Source organism: Diaphorina citri, unplaced genomic scaffold (genome assembly GCF_000475195.1).
Source record: "Diaphorina citri unplaced genomic scaffold, Diaci psyllid genome assembly version 1.1 scaffold1797, whole genome shotgun sequence".
Classification (NCBI taxonomy): domain Eukaryota; kingdom Metazoa; phylum Arthropoda; class Insecta; order Hemiptera; family Psyllidae; genus Diaphorina; species Diaphorina citri.
Window position 1 is genome coordinate 35,451 of NW_007379223.1, and position 16,182 is coordinate 51,632.

The 16,182-nt window shown below is 37.9% G+C and overlaps 2 protein-coding genes across 2 annotated transcripts in view; both read right to left on the minus strand.

Annotated features, from left to right (window-relative positions):
* The window catches only part of LOC103517291 (putative mediator of RNA polymerase II transcription subunit 24), a 26,735-nt gene extending 18,554 nt beyond the window's left edge, over positions 1–8,181 (minus strand). Inside the window, exon 1 of the mRNA XM_026829437.1 lies at positions 7,905–8,181. Within this exon, the coding sequence (XP_026685238.1) occupies positions 7,905–7,935 (31 nt within the window). The 5' untranslated portion in view covers positions 7,936–8,181. The remainder of the gene's footprint in view (positions 1–7,904) is intronic.
* Positions 8,182–9,947: 1,766 nt separating this feature from the next.
* On the minus strand, positions 9,948–11,430 carry LOC103517294 (protein starmaker-like). Its single transcript, XM_008482319.1, has 2 exons — positions 10,452–11,430; positions 9,948–10,348 (listed from the first exon to the last, which is right to left on the minus strand). The coding sequence occupies exons 1-2, from the start codon at positions 11,428–11,430 to the stop codon at positions 9,948–9,950; spliced, it is 1,380 nt and encodes a 459-aa protein (XP_008480541.1).
* Positions 11,431–16,182: the final 4,752 nt, after the last annotated feature.

The window sequence follows — 16,182 nt, forward strand, 5'->3', positions numbered from 1 at the left end:
AGTCCGGGAAAACTGTTTTCAATCAACGCAGAAGGATAATACCTACGTCTGCTCGTGCGTTTTATCAATATTTAGCTAGCAGTGGCGTAGTCTGACCTAAATGGAAATCTGGGGAAAAACCGCTTTCCTTGCACATTATGGTTTTTCAGCTGAATTCTCTTTAGGAATGAGCTATTAATTTTTTCTAAATCTAAGAGACTAGGTACTCGATTCCTCATGAAATTTAACGTGGATTTCAAAAATTAAATATATAAAATAGGGGTTATCATTAAAAATTCCCATGAAAATTCAAAAAGTGCGTCTTTCGAGGGGGTCGAATGTGGATCCCAAGACCACCAGCAGATCAGAATACTAGGTAGATATGGGTTTACTATAGTATATATTATCTAAAATTGTACATACTACATAATTATATGGGTTTATGACCCGTTTAAACAATTAAAGTTACTCCATTCACCCCTGCTCTATTCCTCCCAAAAAAGCTTCCCTTTGGAAAGTTTCACTGCCCGCCACTGGTTAACTACCTTCCTGGGTTCTATGACACCTAATTCACTGAGTTTCATAATCCTCCCTAATCTCTGATAGCAACCTGTGTCAGAGAGAGCGCTATTCGATTAATTAAATCGAGATTTAGACAGTGTTCGGGGTCAGAAATTATATTGTGACATCGATAAATGGGACAAATATATAAGATTTATTTGATAATGAAATAGAAATAATAAAAATGCCTCAGTGATGAAGTGAAGGCGCTTGCCTAGTAAATAGAAGAACGCGGGTTCGATTCCAGTAGAGGCAACACTGGAAAAACGACAGGATAAGTAATTATGAAAATGGCTTTTCACTTGACATATTCTGTGGACTTCAGGCTGTCATCCATTTTATTATTATTATTTTAAGGTTACCTATGTGGATGAAAATTAATTGAACACTGACATGCTTAATTCCTGACATCCTCTCAGATCTCTTATCCTGTTAATCTAACAGGATAGGTTGATAGCACAAGTGGGGAGCCTTTGTAATCCTACGCTGATCGCGGGGGTCAAAATATCCCGGGCGTTTTTGACCGAATTCAGGGGGGAAAGGAATTTACCTAAAAATAGGGGAACGAAGGACACTGTGAATACCGTCCTAACAATAGGGCCCTGTATTCCAGGAATACCTACATGGTGATATATTGACTCTTCTCAAAATGAAAATAGCGATCAGAAACTTTTCGACTCAGAAATGCTTTTATCTCAGGAAAAAGTCACAAACTCTATAGCTTCCTACATAGGGTGACAGGATACAAAATAAGTTAGGTACATATAGGATTGCCAAAAAAACTATATTATCAAAACTTTCAAAAGGAATAGATTGTCAACCTAGTTAGCTTGGTTGGTAGCGCGTCTGCCTTGTAAGCGCTAGACCGCGGGTTCGATTTCCGCCCGGGGCGGATTTGATCCTGAACGTATAATGTCCGTTCTCGGAAAAAAAGACCACCAAAGTGGGGAGTTAGTAGAAATGATGATAATACCCATGACTCTCTTAAACATGCGTCCTTTTTCAGGGTAAAATCCGCCTCGAGAAAAATAGCGATCAGAAACTTTTCGACTCAGAAATGCTTTTATCTCAGGAAAAAGTCACAAACTTTATAGCTTCCTACATAGGGTGACAGGATACAAAATAAGTTAGGTACATATGTATAGGATTGCCAAAAAAACTACTCGTATATTATCAAAACTTTCAAAAGGAATAGATTGTCAACCTAGTTAGCTTGGTTGGTAGCGCGTCTGCCTTGTAAGCGCTAGACCGCGGGTTCGATTTCCGCCCGGGGCAGATTTGATCCTGAACGGATAATGTTCGTTCTCGAGAAAAAAATAAAGATCACCAAAGTGGGGAGTTAGTAGAAATGATGATAATACCCATGACTCTCTTAAACATGCGTCCTTTTTCAGGGTAAAATCCGCCTCGGGCGGGAATCGAACCCGCGGCCTAGCGCTTACAAGGACTCTCCCGAAGAAGCTTTTCCACTAAAGTCGAGGTTCACCCTGTATTTGCCGTTTGGTGTCAATCATGATTTGTGTTTATTTTTAGCATTTTGACATTTGAGCATCAGAGCATCGTGCAAAAGGAAAACTTCTATGGCGCAGATTGGCGCTGAAATATCACCACCCACCCTCGAAGCTCATTGCCCTTTTCAATAGCGGAATATTTTCTTAACTTTGAATTAGATTTTTTATGAGATCTGTCAAAAGCAATCATGACCCGTTCTCCTTTTTAATTAAAGTTTTATTACCCTTCTCTTTCACTATCGAATATGAAGCATGAATAATTAGCTCAATAGAATTAAGCCCTATTATTCCTATATTGGCGATGATGAAGCTTTTTGATACCTACCATTTTGAAGTGTAGAGAGAGGTTATTTTTTCAATGAATATTAGTTCAATAGAATTAACCCCTCTTATTCGTATAGGTCAATGATGAAGCTTTTTTGATACCCAGCTTGAAGTGTACAGAGGAGAGATTATTTTTAGTGGATGTGCCAACAGTACCAAAGATTCTAATTTGGGGTGAGGAAAGAGAGAGATTGTTAAACGACTGTACATCATTGTACCTACTTACCTAGAGATGATAGAAGTATACCTACGATGGTAGGTAATTTAGGCAGAATAAAGGTATGACCTTATTAGCTTTTTTTTAAAAGAGGTTTGACAGAGGGAACTGTAACTGCTATGGTCTTATCGTCCCGAAATCGAAACGAACATCATCCCATCAGGATAAAATCCGCCCCGGGCGGGAATCGAACCCGCGGCCTAGCGCTTACAAGGCAGACGCACTACCAACTAAGCTAACTAGGCTGGCCCTGATTAGCTTTGAATTTCACTATACTCTATAGTCCTCTATATGATATGTAGAGTAGGTAGTATATGAACCCATGAAAATTAATGTAGGTAGGCATTACCTAATGCCCTAAATCTACCCGTATGTTAAACTAATGCAATGTAGAAACATTATCACTATTATTTGACTTTTCTTTCGCTCCCTTTCATTAATTCCCTTCTATAATCCTTCTATGCCATCCTTTCAACCAATTCTCTCTCCCCTCTTTCTGCTTCCCTTTTTCCCCCCTTCTATCCTTCCTTGGTCTGTTAGTGTGTCTTATGTCGCTCGCATGGTTAAACACGGATGTCGTGTGTTCTCTATTCAGCGACGTATTGAATAATTACCTCATAGCTATACGATTATGTGAATGTATTTTCACTAATCAGGCTAGTGTAGCGAACGATTATCACTATTTTATTTGGACTTCTCGAATCGCCTCCATTTTCATCTATTCCCCTGCTAATTTCCATCAATGTCATCCTTTCGAAACAAAATTACTCCTACCCTCCTATCTGCTAGACAATTTCAAGTGACATCTATCCGATGCCGTGATTTCTTCTATTCACTCCCTCTATGTCCCTTCTCTTCGTTTACAAACATAGCATGTTTGTGTTTTTCATTTATTCTGTATGATATACGACGGGACATGGGCCGTTTACTATCTCGAGATAGCATATTGCCTAACCGCCCTATCAAAACTAAAACTATACATTAAAATTAAATTTAAAAAAAAACCATCCAATACATCCTACTAGTAGCTAGTGTATGAATAGGCGTCTAACTGAAAAAAACATAGTGCTGTTATCGTATTCAGCCTGATAGCGCGATTTTATCGATTGGAGGCCGTTTACGTTCTCGGAACGGCTGGCTTTCTCCTTCCTATCCTGTCTTCGCCTTCTCTCTTCATTTCGGGACGATCCTTCAGTTTCCAGTTCCAAACTGTCAAACCTTTTAAAAAAAAAATAACAAAAAAAAAAAAAAAAAAACAAAAATTTCCGAAAGGAAAATACCTACCTACACCTAGAGAATTGCAAAAGAGACAATAAGGAGGTGATAGCCACAAAATTTGTACAGAGGCGTTGATGCAGCTTTAAAACAAATTTGACTAGGAAAGGTACTTGGATTTTTGAAAATTTTCGGGAGATTTTACCATAAATGAAATTCATGAATTGGATTTTCAGCTAACGACGTGATGGAGTCAAAGGGCGAAATGCTATCGAAATACCTATTAGGGATAGACGAATAAATTAGCATTCCATTATCGGAAATTCGGATCTACCACCCTCGCCCTTTTTTTCTCTCACTCACCTCTTTCAGGGGCTGTATTTAAGGGGGCAAGGGGCACCCGTATTTATGGAGGGGACAGGGAGCCTTTCTTAAATGTAGTTAGGTAATTCAGTCGAATGTAGTTAGGTAATTCAGTCGAATGTAGTTAGGTAATTCAGTCGAATGTACTTAGGTAATTCAGTCGAATGTACTTAGGTAATTCAGTCGAATGTAGTTAGGTAATTCAGTCGAATGTAGTAATACGAGTACAGTTGAACCTGTCTGAGTGGGAACCCAAGGGACCGGTAATTTTTTCCCGCTTATCCAGGTTTCCAAATTACAATATGACGAATGAAGGGGCCTCGAATTCCCCCCTTTAATTGAGGTTTCCAATTTAGAAGGGTCTTATTAGACAGGTTCGCCTGTATATTGAAAATATTGTCCCATATTTTGGGACATCCAAACCAACCCCCATAGGTAACTTTTCAGATTCTCCCCCTCCCTCCCGGAAATCTCGGGCCTGCCTCTTTCCAATACCTTCTCCTCCCTCCCAATCCTTTTACCACTCCCTAAAGCTTCTCTCCCTCACTCCTTCTGTTTCCAATTTAGAAGGGTCTTATTAGACAGGTTCGCCTGTACATTGAAAATATTGTCCCATAATTTGGGACATCCAAACCAACCCCCAATAAGCAACTTTTCAGATTCTCCCCCTCCCTCCCTGAAATCTCGGGCCTGCCTCTTTCCAATACCTTCTCCTCCCTCCCAATCCTTTTACCACTCCCTAAAGCTTCTCTCCCTCACTCCTTCTCACTAAAATTTTCCCTTCTTCCTCTCCTCCTGGCATTTTTCTTTTCCTGCTATTCCTCCCTCTCTATTTCACTTCCATTAGTTCCATTTAGATCTCTCCCTTTTTAAACGCACTTTCTATCACGCTTTCCCTTACAGTAACTTTTATTCTCTTCTGTCTCTTCTTCCTCCTCCTCTCTCCCCTCCTAATCTTTCTTTCCCTCCTTCATCTCCCCACCACTCTTCTCTCCTTCTCAGTAGGGTAGGAACTACTATTATTTAATTGTGGTCAAATTTTCAATGTCGAGCTCTTGAGCACAAAATTCCATAGCTCGGCTGGGGATTGAACCCACGGCCTCCTGATTACCAGACTAGCGTCTTGACCACTACACCCCCGACATGAGTGGAAGTTGGAAGATATAGGTGTAATAATTACCTATTCATAATTCTGTTTTACAAGGCAAGTATTAATTACTGGATTTTACGTTGTAGGGTTTAGTTTAGTAGTAGACACAGTCGGTAGCTAAGTAGGAAAATTCAAGTCCCTACCATCACACTGACATAAATACTACCTATAAATGCAGCAATTAGGGAGGTACATGTAGGTATGATTTGCATTTAGTTTAAAAAGTACAGGTAGGTAGGAAGATAGATATATTAACTGAGTTAGAATAAATCTTGGTTGTATAGGTTGTAACTGTGGAATTTAGCAGAAGGTACCCATCTACCTATAGGTATTGTGAACAGTACAGTTTGCCTAAGCACTGTTATTAGCAAAGTACGACTGGGATTTAGATGTGTTTTGTGGACAGTAAGTCCAGTAGGTACGTGCCATATCAACATTGAGGATTTAGCAGTAGGTATTTTGTAGCCAAGAGAGGAAAAGGGGTGGCCTGTATTTAAATGTGATATTTTTTGTCCCTTCTCTTTCTCTCGGTTTCTCTTTTTCCCCTCTACCTTTTCATCAGATCTCACTCTTTCAATTTGTCTCTTTTTCCCTTTCCTCACATCCATTTCCCTTCTTCTTCTTCTTTTTTTCCCCTCTCACTGCCTCCCCTATTTCCCTTCCTCTTTTAACTCTCTACTTTCTCCCCCACCCCTCTCCTTTCTCCTCCTCTCTCTTCAAAAGCACAATCATGTACGTAGGTATACATAAACATATAGATACATAAATCTGGCTAATCTAAACAATGTGCGGTAATCAAAAGGATGCGCATATTTCCTAGGAAAAGTTATGGGATAAAGAAAAAGGGGTGATAAAATACGGAAAAAAATCGTAGAAAAAAAAAAAAGAAAGAGAGGGAGGGGAGACAGGACAGAATAAAAGAGAGAAGAGGAAGAGAAAAAAGAGAGAGGGAGTGAGAGGGGAAAGAAAAGGAGAAAAGGGAGAGAGTTAGAAGGATGGATTTTATTACGTTGAGCATGAAAAGTGGTTGTGGGTATGAAATAAATGAAGGCGGGTCAGATATGAGGAAGAGAAGGAGGAGGAGGAGAAGGAGAAAAGGGAAGATGAAGAGAAGGTTAGTCACATATGTATAGGGAGATGGAAAAGAAAAAAGAGAAGAAGACGACGAAGAAGGAGAAAAAGGAAGATGAAGAGAAGGTTAGTGAGATATATGAAGGTGAAGAAGAAGAAGAAGAAGGGGGAGGAGGGTGAGAAGAGGCAGGTAAGATATAAGGAAAAGGAGGAAGAGTATAGGAGAAGAAGGAGAAGACAAGATTTTTTCTTTCTATATTACTACAGTATAGCGAGATATACTCATTTTTGAGGTCTTTAAACAGAAAACCTCACCTAAAAAAAGCACATGAGTTCCATTCTTCCTCCTAAAAACCACATGAGCTCGACCATTCAACCACCTACCATTTTCAACTGTCAGGGTGATATATCGACAATTTCTAGAAGGTAAATACAAACTAGCAACAGAGGGAATTTCAGGCCTTTGTTTCTCCACTCCTTTTCTTCCTTTTTATTCCCTCCCTCCACAGATCTGTCCGACCTGCCACTAACATTTCAACTTCAGAGTGGAAAAAATAGAGAGACCTGAGAGAGAAAAACTCTAGCGAAAGGTAAAATTTATTTATTTAAGGCGAGAGGGGAAAAAGGTGGAGGGAGAGAAGGGAGTCTGTTTAGTACTGGACGGAAGGAACTAAATTAAAACAGTCCCAAAAGACGTCAAAAAGCTTAACACGATGCCGATATCCGAAGGATTGCAATTTCAAAAGAATATACCAACAAGATTTAACTTATGATCAACATCTCCAAAAATTAAACGTTTGACCAGTAAATACAATTACATAAATGTCAATAGATAACCTAAGTTCGACAGATATTTATTATCCTACCTGTTGAGAACCCAAGTTAGTTACCACCTGTCCTTAATGCATAATAGAGGGAAACAAAATCTATAAAGTAGGTAAAGAGGTAATTGAAAATAGATATCTCACAGGGGGAAAAGGTGGAGGGAGAGAAGGGAGGCTGTTTAGTACTGGACGGAAGGAACTAAATTAAAACAGTCCCAAAAGACGTCAAAAAGCTTAACACGATGCCGATGTCCGAATGATTGCAATTTCAAAAGAATATACCAACAAGATTTAACTTATGATCAACATCTCCAAAAATTAAACCTTTGACCAGCAAATACAATTACATAAATGTCAATAGATAACCTAAGTTCGACAGATATTTATTATCTTACCTGTTGAGAACCTAAGTTAGTTACCACCTGTCCTTAATGCATAATAGAGGGAAACAAAATCTATAAAGTAGGTAAAGAGGTAATTGAAAATAGATATCTCAATGGAACTGTCCACATTTCGGTAAGTAAACAATAGGTATTGAAATCGTTATCATTAAAGTTGAGGGTTGTCTTAAAAGACGCCACAACAAAGACATTCATCAATACAGCATGGTTCATTTTCGCTTCTTCTCCTTTCTAAAGTACAATGGAAATTGAATAGTAAAAAAACATAAAAGGATAAGCAAATCTCACCTCTTTTGAAATACGACTGAACACATCCCATGGTCGGTCAGAGCAAAATCCACACGTACAGGAAAACACAGGGAAATAAAACAGAAGCTAAAGGTGTTGTGTAAAAAAATGAACACGAAAAAAAAGTTAGCACTTGTAACAAGAAAATTGCACGAAATAACAAAGTTAACAAAAAAGAAAAGTTACGTAAAATTTCTAATTTTTCAACTAAATGCTACATAACTCAGGTAAATTTATGCGTTAAATTCAGACAGAAAAAACGGCAGGTTGCTTTCTCAAAGGGATTTAGAAAGAAGTCGCATCCACCTCTTCAGTGATTTCTTCAGCCTTTTTTTCCTTGGCCACCAATCCATCTTCAAGCGTCACTTCTGGTACTTTTAAAAAATATTCAGAACTAATTGGTCCATTATCTTTTCCTGAAGATTTATCATTTCCTTCTACTAACTCTGAAATAGTTTCATTGGAATCTTTCGTGTCAGGTCCTAAATTTTCTTCAAGAACTGCCTCGCCATCGAAAACCAATGCTTCGTCTTGTACAATGATTTCGGGGCAAATTTTAACATTTCTTTCTGGAGTTTCAACAACTCCCAATGCTTCATATCCTTCTACTAACTCTGAAATAGTTTCATTGGAATCTTTCGTGTCAGGTCCTAAATTTTCTTCAAGAACTGCCTCGTCATCGAAAACCAATGCTTCGTCTTGTACAATGATTTCGGGGCAAATTTTAACATTTCTTTCTGGAGTTTCAACAACTCCCAATGCTTCTGAATTCGTAGGTATTTCTTCAACATTGACTGAGATAGCGTCCTCTGCATCTACCTTTTCCATTTGATTAGCTTCATTTTGAACCGTATCAGCAGATTCTGCAGCTGAGTCCATTTTATCCAAACCAGGACTCTTAATAGAAGTTTCCAAATTTTCTCCTTTGGGTGGTGTAGATACTGGACTGATTGCATCAGAAAACTTTACCATAGCTTCCAAGTTATCCTTGTCGTGGGAAGATGTTTCTGCACATTCTTTTTGGTTTGCTTCAAGACCATCAGCTTCGGTTGGTTTTAAATTTTTCGATTCTTGAATAATACTAAGAGGATCTTCTTCAAAAGTCTCAATGTTTCCGTTCACTACATCAGAACTTTCTGTGATGGGTCGTATGTTCTCCTTGTCAAGTGTTTCCTCGTAAGTTATTTTATCATCTTCTTCACTTATTTCTAAATTTTTCTCTTCGTCACTTTTAAATACACTTGTATTATTGCCTGCGGTATCATCAGTAGTGTCAAATGTTTCCTTTGATATCTCATTTAGTCTCTCAATGTTTTCGTTCACTACATCAGAATTTTCTGTGATGGATCGTATGTTCTCCTTGTCAAGTGTTTCCTCGGAAGTTATTTTATCATGTTCTTCACTTATTTCTAAATTTTTCTCTTCGTCACTTTTAAATACACTTGTATTATTGCCTGCGGTATCATCAGTAGAGTCAAATGTTTCCTTTGATATCTCATTTAGTGTATTTTCTGTTTCTGGAAAGGTTTCCACACTTCCTTTTTGATTCGTTTCAAGACCGTCCGTCTTATCAATTATTCCTTCTTCTAAAACGGCTTTCGTTTCTATTTTGTCACTTTCAGTCGCTCTGAAAGATTGGATAATTTGTCCAACTCTTCTTCAGCTTGAGAAAGTTCTGGGATGTGTTCATCTGAATTGTCACGGACTTTAGCCTTCACAACCGTAGTGATTATTATTGGGGCGAAAGGTAGTTCTTGTTTCGGAAGTGGTACACCACCTATGTTCACACTTCTCAGAAGATCTTCTTCCTCGATACTGGTAACGTCAGAAGCTTGGACATGTTGTAAACTTTCTTCATCACTAATCTCATCCAGTTGTTTGATTTCGATGACTTTGGATATCATTACGGGCGCAGCTAGTTTCACTGGAAATGAATCCTCTATATCCTCATTTATCTCAATAGCAGATTTTTCGTTGATATCAGTTGTTAAAGTGATTCCAGAGCTTTTTTCAGTTTTGTCTGAGGTTAACGTTGCATTGCTATCAGACTGACTCCAGAAGATCTTCTTCCTCGATACTGGTAACGTCAGAAGCTTGAACATGTTGTAAACTTTCTTCATCACTAATCTCATCCAGTTGTTTGATTTCGATGACTTTGGATATCATTACGGGCGCAGCTAGTTTCACTGGAAGTGAATCCTCTATATCTTCATTTATCTCAGTATCAGCAAATTTTTCGTTGATATCAGTTGTTAAAGTGATTCCAGAGCTTTTTTCAGTTTTGTCTGAGGTTAACGTTGCATTGCTATCAGACTGACTGGAGTCCAAATTCAAACTATCAACTTTAACAGCGCTCGATATAATGTCGTCAATGTGTTTCAGCTCTTCAATCTCGGCAACTTTTAGATCGGCTTCGTTTACTTGTCCAAGGACTTCGTTAAAATCTATGGATTTTTGTTTTTCACCAATGACTAGGTACAACTTTTAGATCGGCTTCGTTTACTTGTCCAAGTACTTCGTTAAAATCTATGGATTTTTGTTTTTCACCAATAACTAGGTCTTTTGTGTTATCATGATCCACTGTGTCGTCCTTTAGACCCATTTCATTCACCGTTTCCTTCGTATCATCGAGATCAGATGATATTTCACCAGTCGAGATTTCTTCGTCTAAAATAGGTTTTGAAGTTCCCATTTCATTCACCGTTTCCTTCGTATCATCGAGATCAGATGATATTTCACCAGTCGACATTTCTTCGTCTAAAATAGGTTTTGAAGTTTCCTCACCTTTATCGTTCGAAGCATCTTTGCGATCATCTTCTGAAACTTCTTGTATTGGTTCAGCTATTTCTAAAATGTGAGGTGTTTCTAAAATTTCTTCTTCAAGTGTTTCGACCTGGGCATTTAGATCGTCTGTGCTTCTTATTATCCTGATTTCATGCTCTCCATTATCGTCTTTTGGTGTTTTTTCATTACCTGATTCAGTGTCAACATCAAGTTCTTCTGAAGCAACTTCATTTCCACCTGTATTTCCTTCATGGTCTTCTTGAAATACTTCTTCAATAGTATTCATTTTCTCTGCTTTTTTGGAATGGTCTTCGTTATATTCAAAAGTCGCATCCACCTCTTCAGTGATTTCTTCAGCCTTTTTTTCTTTGGCTACCAATCCATCTTCAAGCGTCACTTCTGGTACTTTTAAAAAATATTCAGAACTAATTGGTTCATTATCTTTTCCTGAAGATTCATCCTTTCCTTCTACTGACTCTGAAATAGTTTCAATGGAATCTTTCGTGTCAGATCCTAAATTTTCTTCAAGAACTGCCTCGTCATCGAAAACCAATGCTTTGTCTTGTACAATGATTTCGGGGCAAATTTTAACATTTCCTTCTGGAGTTTCAACAACTCCCAATGCTTCTGAATTCGTAGGTATTTCTTCAACATTGGCTGAGATAGCGTCCTCTGCATCTACCTTTTCCATTTGATTAGCTTCATTTTGAACCGTATCAGCAGATTCTGCAGCTGAGTCCATTTTACGACTGGGATTTAGATGTGTTTTGTGGACAGTAAGTCCAGTAGGTACGTGCCATATCAACATTGAGGATTTAGCAGTAGGTATTTTGTAGCCAAGAGAGGAAAAGGGGTGGCCTGTATTTAAATGTGATATTTTTTGTCCCTTCTCTTTCTCTCGGTTTCTCTTTTTCCCCTCTACCTTTTCATCAGATCTCACTCTTTCAATTTGTCTCTTTTTCCCTTTCCTCACATCCATTTCCCTTCTTCTTCTTCTTTTTTTCCCCTCTCACTGCCTCCCCTATTTCCCTTCCTCTTTTAACTCTCTACTTTCTCCCCCACCCCTCTCCTTTCTCCTCCTCTCTCTTCAAAAGCACAATCATGTACGTAGGTATACATAAACATATAGATACATAAATCTGGCTAATCTAAACAATGTGCGGTAATCAAAAGGATGCGCATGGGGGTGGACTGTTTTTAAATGTGATGTTTTTTGTCCATTCTCTTTCTCTCGGTTTTTCTTTTCCCTCTACCTTTTCATCAGATCTCACTCTTTCAATTTGTCTCTTTTTCCCTTTCCTCACATCCATTTCCCTTCTTCTTTTTTCCCCCTCTCACTGCCTCCTCTATTTCCCTTCCTCTTTTCACTCTCTACTTTCTCCCCCCACCCCTCTCCTTTCTCCGCTATCCCTTTCTCTTTTCTCCTCCTCTCTCTTCAAAAGCAGAATCATGTACGTAGGTATACATAAACATATAAATACATAAATCTAGCTAATCTAAACAATGTGCGGTAATCAAAAAGATGCGCATATTTCCTAGGAAAAGTTATGGGATAAAAAAAAGGGGTGATAAAATACGGGAAAAAATCGTAGAAAAAAAAAGATTAGGGGAAGAGAGGGAGGGGAGACAGGACAGAATAAAAGAGAGAAGAGGAAGAGAAAAAAGAGAGAGGGAGTGAGAGGGGAAAGAAAAGGAGAAAAGGGAGGATGCGCATATTTCCTAGGAAAAGTTATGGGATAAAGAAAAAGGGGTGATAAAATACGGAAAAAAATCGTAGAAAAAAAAAAAAGAAAGAGAGGGAGGGGAGACAGGACAGAATAAAAGAGAGAAGAGGAAGAGAAAAAAGAGAGAGGGAGTGAGAGGGGAAAGAAAAGGAGAAAAGGGAGAGAGTTAGAAGGATGGATTTTATTACGTTGAGCATGAAAAGTGGTTGTGGGTATGAAATAAATGAAGGCGGGTCAGATATGAGGAAGAGAAGGAGGAGGAGAAGGAGAAAAGGGAAGATGAAGAGAAGGTTAGTCACATATGTACCTATAGGGAGATGGAAAAGAAAAAAGAGAAGAAGACGACGAAGAAGGAGAAAAAGGAAGATGAAGAGAAGGTTAGTGAGATATAGGAAGGTGAAGAAAAAAAGAGAAGAAGAAGAAGAAGAAGAAGGGGGAGGAGGGTGAGAAGAGGCAGGTAAGATATAAGGAAAAGGAGGAAGAGTATAGGAGAAGAAGGAGAGAGAAGGAGAAAAGGGAAGATGAAGAGAAGGTTAGTCACATATGTATAGGGAGATGGAAAAGAAAAAAGAGAAGAAGACGACGAAGAAGGAGAAAAAGGAAGATGAAGAGAAGGTTAGTGAGATATATGAAGGTGAAGAAGAAGAAGAAGAAGGGGGAGGAGGGTGAGAAGAGGCAGGTAAGATATAAGGAAAAGGAGGAAGAGTATAGGAGAAGAAGGAGAAGACAAGATTTTTTCTTTCTATATTACTACAGTATAGCGAGATATACTCATTTTTAAGGTCTTTAACCAGAAAACCTCACCTAAAAAAAGCACATGAGTTCCATTCTTCCTCCTAAAAACCACATGAGCTCGACCATTCAACCACCTACCATTTTCAACTGTCAGGGTGATATATCGACAATTTCTAGAAGGTAAATACAAACTAGCAACAGAGGGAATTTCAGGCCTTTGTTTCTCCACTCCTTTTCTTTCTTTTTATTCCCTCCCTCCAGATCTGTCCGACCTGCCACTAACACATTTCAACTTCACAGTGAAAGAATAGAGAGACCTGAGAGAGAAAAACTCTAGCGAAAGGTAAAATTTATTTATTTAAGGCGAGAGGGGGAAAAGGTGGAGGGAGAGAAGGGAGACTGTTTAGTACTGGACGGAAGGAACTAAATTAAAACAGTCCCAAAAGACGTCAAAAAGCTCAACACGATGCCGATGTCCGAATGATTGCAATTTCAAAAGAATATACCCACAAGATTTAACTTATGATCAACATCTTCAAAAATTAAACGTTTGACCAGCAAATACAATTACATAAGTAAATGTCAAAGTAGATAACCTAAGTTCGACAGTATGATTGTAAGTAGATATTTATTATCTTACCTGTTGAGAAACCAAGTTAGTTACCACCTGTCCTTAATGCATAATATAGAGGGAAACAAAATCTATAAAGTAGGTATCTATAAAGTAGGAACTGTCCATATTTCGGTAAGTAAAAATAGGTACTGAAATCGTTATCATTAAAGTCAGGGGTTGTCTTAAAAGACGCCACAACAAAGACATTCATCAATACAGCATGATGGTTCATTTTCGCTTCTTCTCCTTTCTAAAGTACAATGGAAATTGAATAGTAAAAAAACATAAAAGGATAAACAAATCTCACCTCTTTTGAAATACGACTGAACACATCCCATGGTCGGTCAGAGCAAAATCCACACGTACAGGAAAACACAGGGAAATAAGGGGTTGTCTTAAAAGACGCCACAACAAAGACATTCATCAATACAGCATGGTTCATTTTCGATTCTTCTTCTCCTTTCTAAAGTAGGTACAATGGAAATTGAATAGTAAAAAAACATGAAAGGATAAGCAAATCTCACCTCTTTTGAAATACGACTGAACACATCCCATGGTCGGTCAGAGCAAAATCCACACGTACAGGAAAACACAGGGAAATAAAACAGAAGCTAAAGGTGTTGTGTAAAAAAATGAACACGAAAAAAAAGTTAGCACTTGTAACAAGAAAATTGCACGAAATAACAAAGTTAACAAAAAAGAAAAGTTACGTAAAATTTCTAATTTTCCAACTAAATGCTACATAACTCAGGTAAATTTATGCGTTAAATTCAGACAGAAAAAACGGCAGGTTGCTTTCTCAAAGGGATTTAGAAAAAGAATTGAGTTTCATTACTTTTATTGTGTTTGAAATTTCCGAAAGCTTACACGGTCGCCATCGACAGCGGTTTGAATGTGACTGGCTGAGCGTTGACTGGGAAAGCAAGGAAAACCTTCCTCTGTTGAGAAACACAATTCTCTCTCCCGCCTTGTGTGAGATGAACGCATGTGCAATGGTGGAGATACGAAGAAAAAACAAAAAAGTAAAAAAAAAAAAGTTTCCAACTTTATTCAGGATAAACTTCTTTTCTCTCTCGGCTTTAATTACTTATTTTTTACACAAAAAAGTAAAAATATTATGCTCTGATATTATTTAAACTTTCCAAAAGAAGAAAAACTCTCTGCGTTCTTATTTCAAGACAGACAGGGGTCTCCAAACCATGAGAAATGCGTGGCCCATAAATCCCACGAATTAGGTCAAATTGGACCATTTTTAAAGGACACCCAGGAACGAAAAGCAATCAAATTAAATAGGAATACCTACCTACCTACATTACCTTCTACTGAGGATTGCCTATTTTATTGTGCATATATGTACCTAACTAACTATTGGAAATGGATATTTCTATAAGAAATTCACTCGGCTTGCCTGACCGTTTCCTTTTCACCGGACTTTTAGCAAAAATAAAAAAAAAATGGTTGCACACCACTGACTTGCTTTTAATAATTCCTCACTTCTGGATCCATATCTCCAGGATTAGTATAGGGATGGGGAAGTAAAGTACAATATTATTAAAGGAAAAGAATTAAGGCAACGTGAACATTTTTCCTATACATATTTAGGTAAATTATTATTATTATTATTATTATTTGCTACATAGAAAAAAATATGCCCAAGACAGAATAGATAGTAAATAATTGCAATGACCTACATACCTGAAATCGATTCAGCCTTTTCTTCGGTCAAATCAACAGATGTCAGGATTTCAAAGATTGCATGTTCCCCAACTAAATGCTACATAACTCAGGTAAATTTATGCGTTAAATTCAGACAGAAAAAACGGCAGGTTGCTTTCTCAAAGGGATTTAGAAAAAGAATTGAGTTTCATTACTTTTATTGTGTTTGAAATTTCCGAAAGCTTACACGGTCGCCATCGACAGCGGTTTGAATGTGACTGGCTGAGCGTTGACTGGGAAAGCAAGGAAAACCTTCCTCTGTTGAGAAACACAATTCTCTCTCCCGCCTTGTGTGAGATGAACGCATGTGCAATGGTGGAGATACGAAGAAAAAACAAAAAAGTTTCCAACTTTATTCAGGATAAACTTCTTTTCTCTCTCGGCTTTAATTACTTATTTTTACACAAAAAATAAAAATATTATGCTCTGATATTATTTAAACTTTCCAAAAGAAGAAAAACTCTCTGCGTTCTTATTTCAAGTCAGACAGGGGTCTCCAAACCATGAGAAATGCGTGACCCATATAAATCCCACGAATTAGGTCATATTGGACCATTTTTAAAGGACACCCAGGAACGAAAAGAAATCAAATGAAATAGGAATACCTACCTACATTACCTTCTACTGAGGATTGCCTATTTTATTGTATATGTACCTAACTAACTATTGGAAATGGATATTTCTATAAGAAATTCACTAAGATCGG

Excerpts from the sequence above, each read along its gene's own strand:
- LOC103517294 (XM_008482319.1), bottom strand. The coding sequence starts at position 11,430 with ATGGACTCAGCTGCAGAATCTGCTGATACGGTTCAAAATGAAGCTAAT. Across the intron at positions 10,349-10,451 it reads CACAAAAGACCTAGTTATTG|ATTTTAACGAAGTCCTTGGA; the intron begins GTGAAAAACAAA and ends AAAAATCCATAG.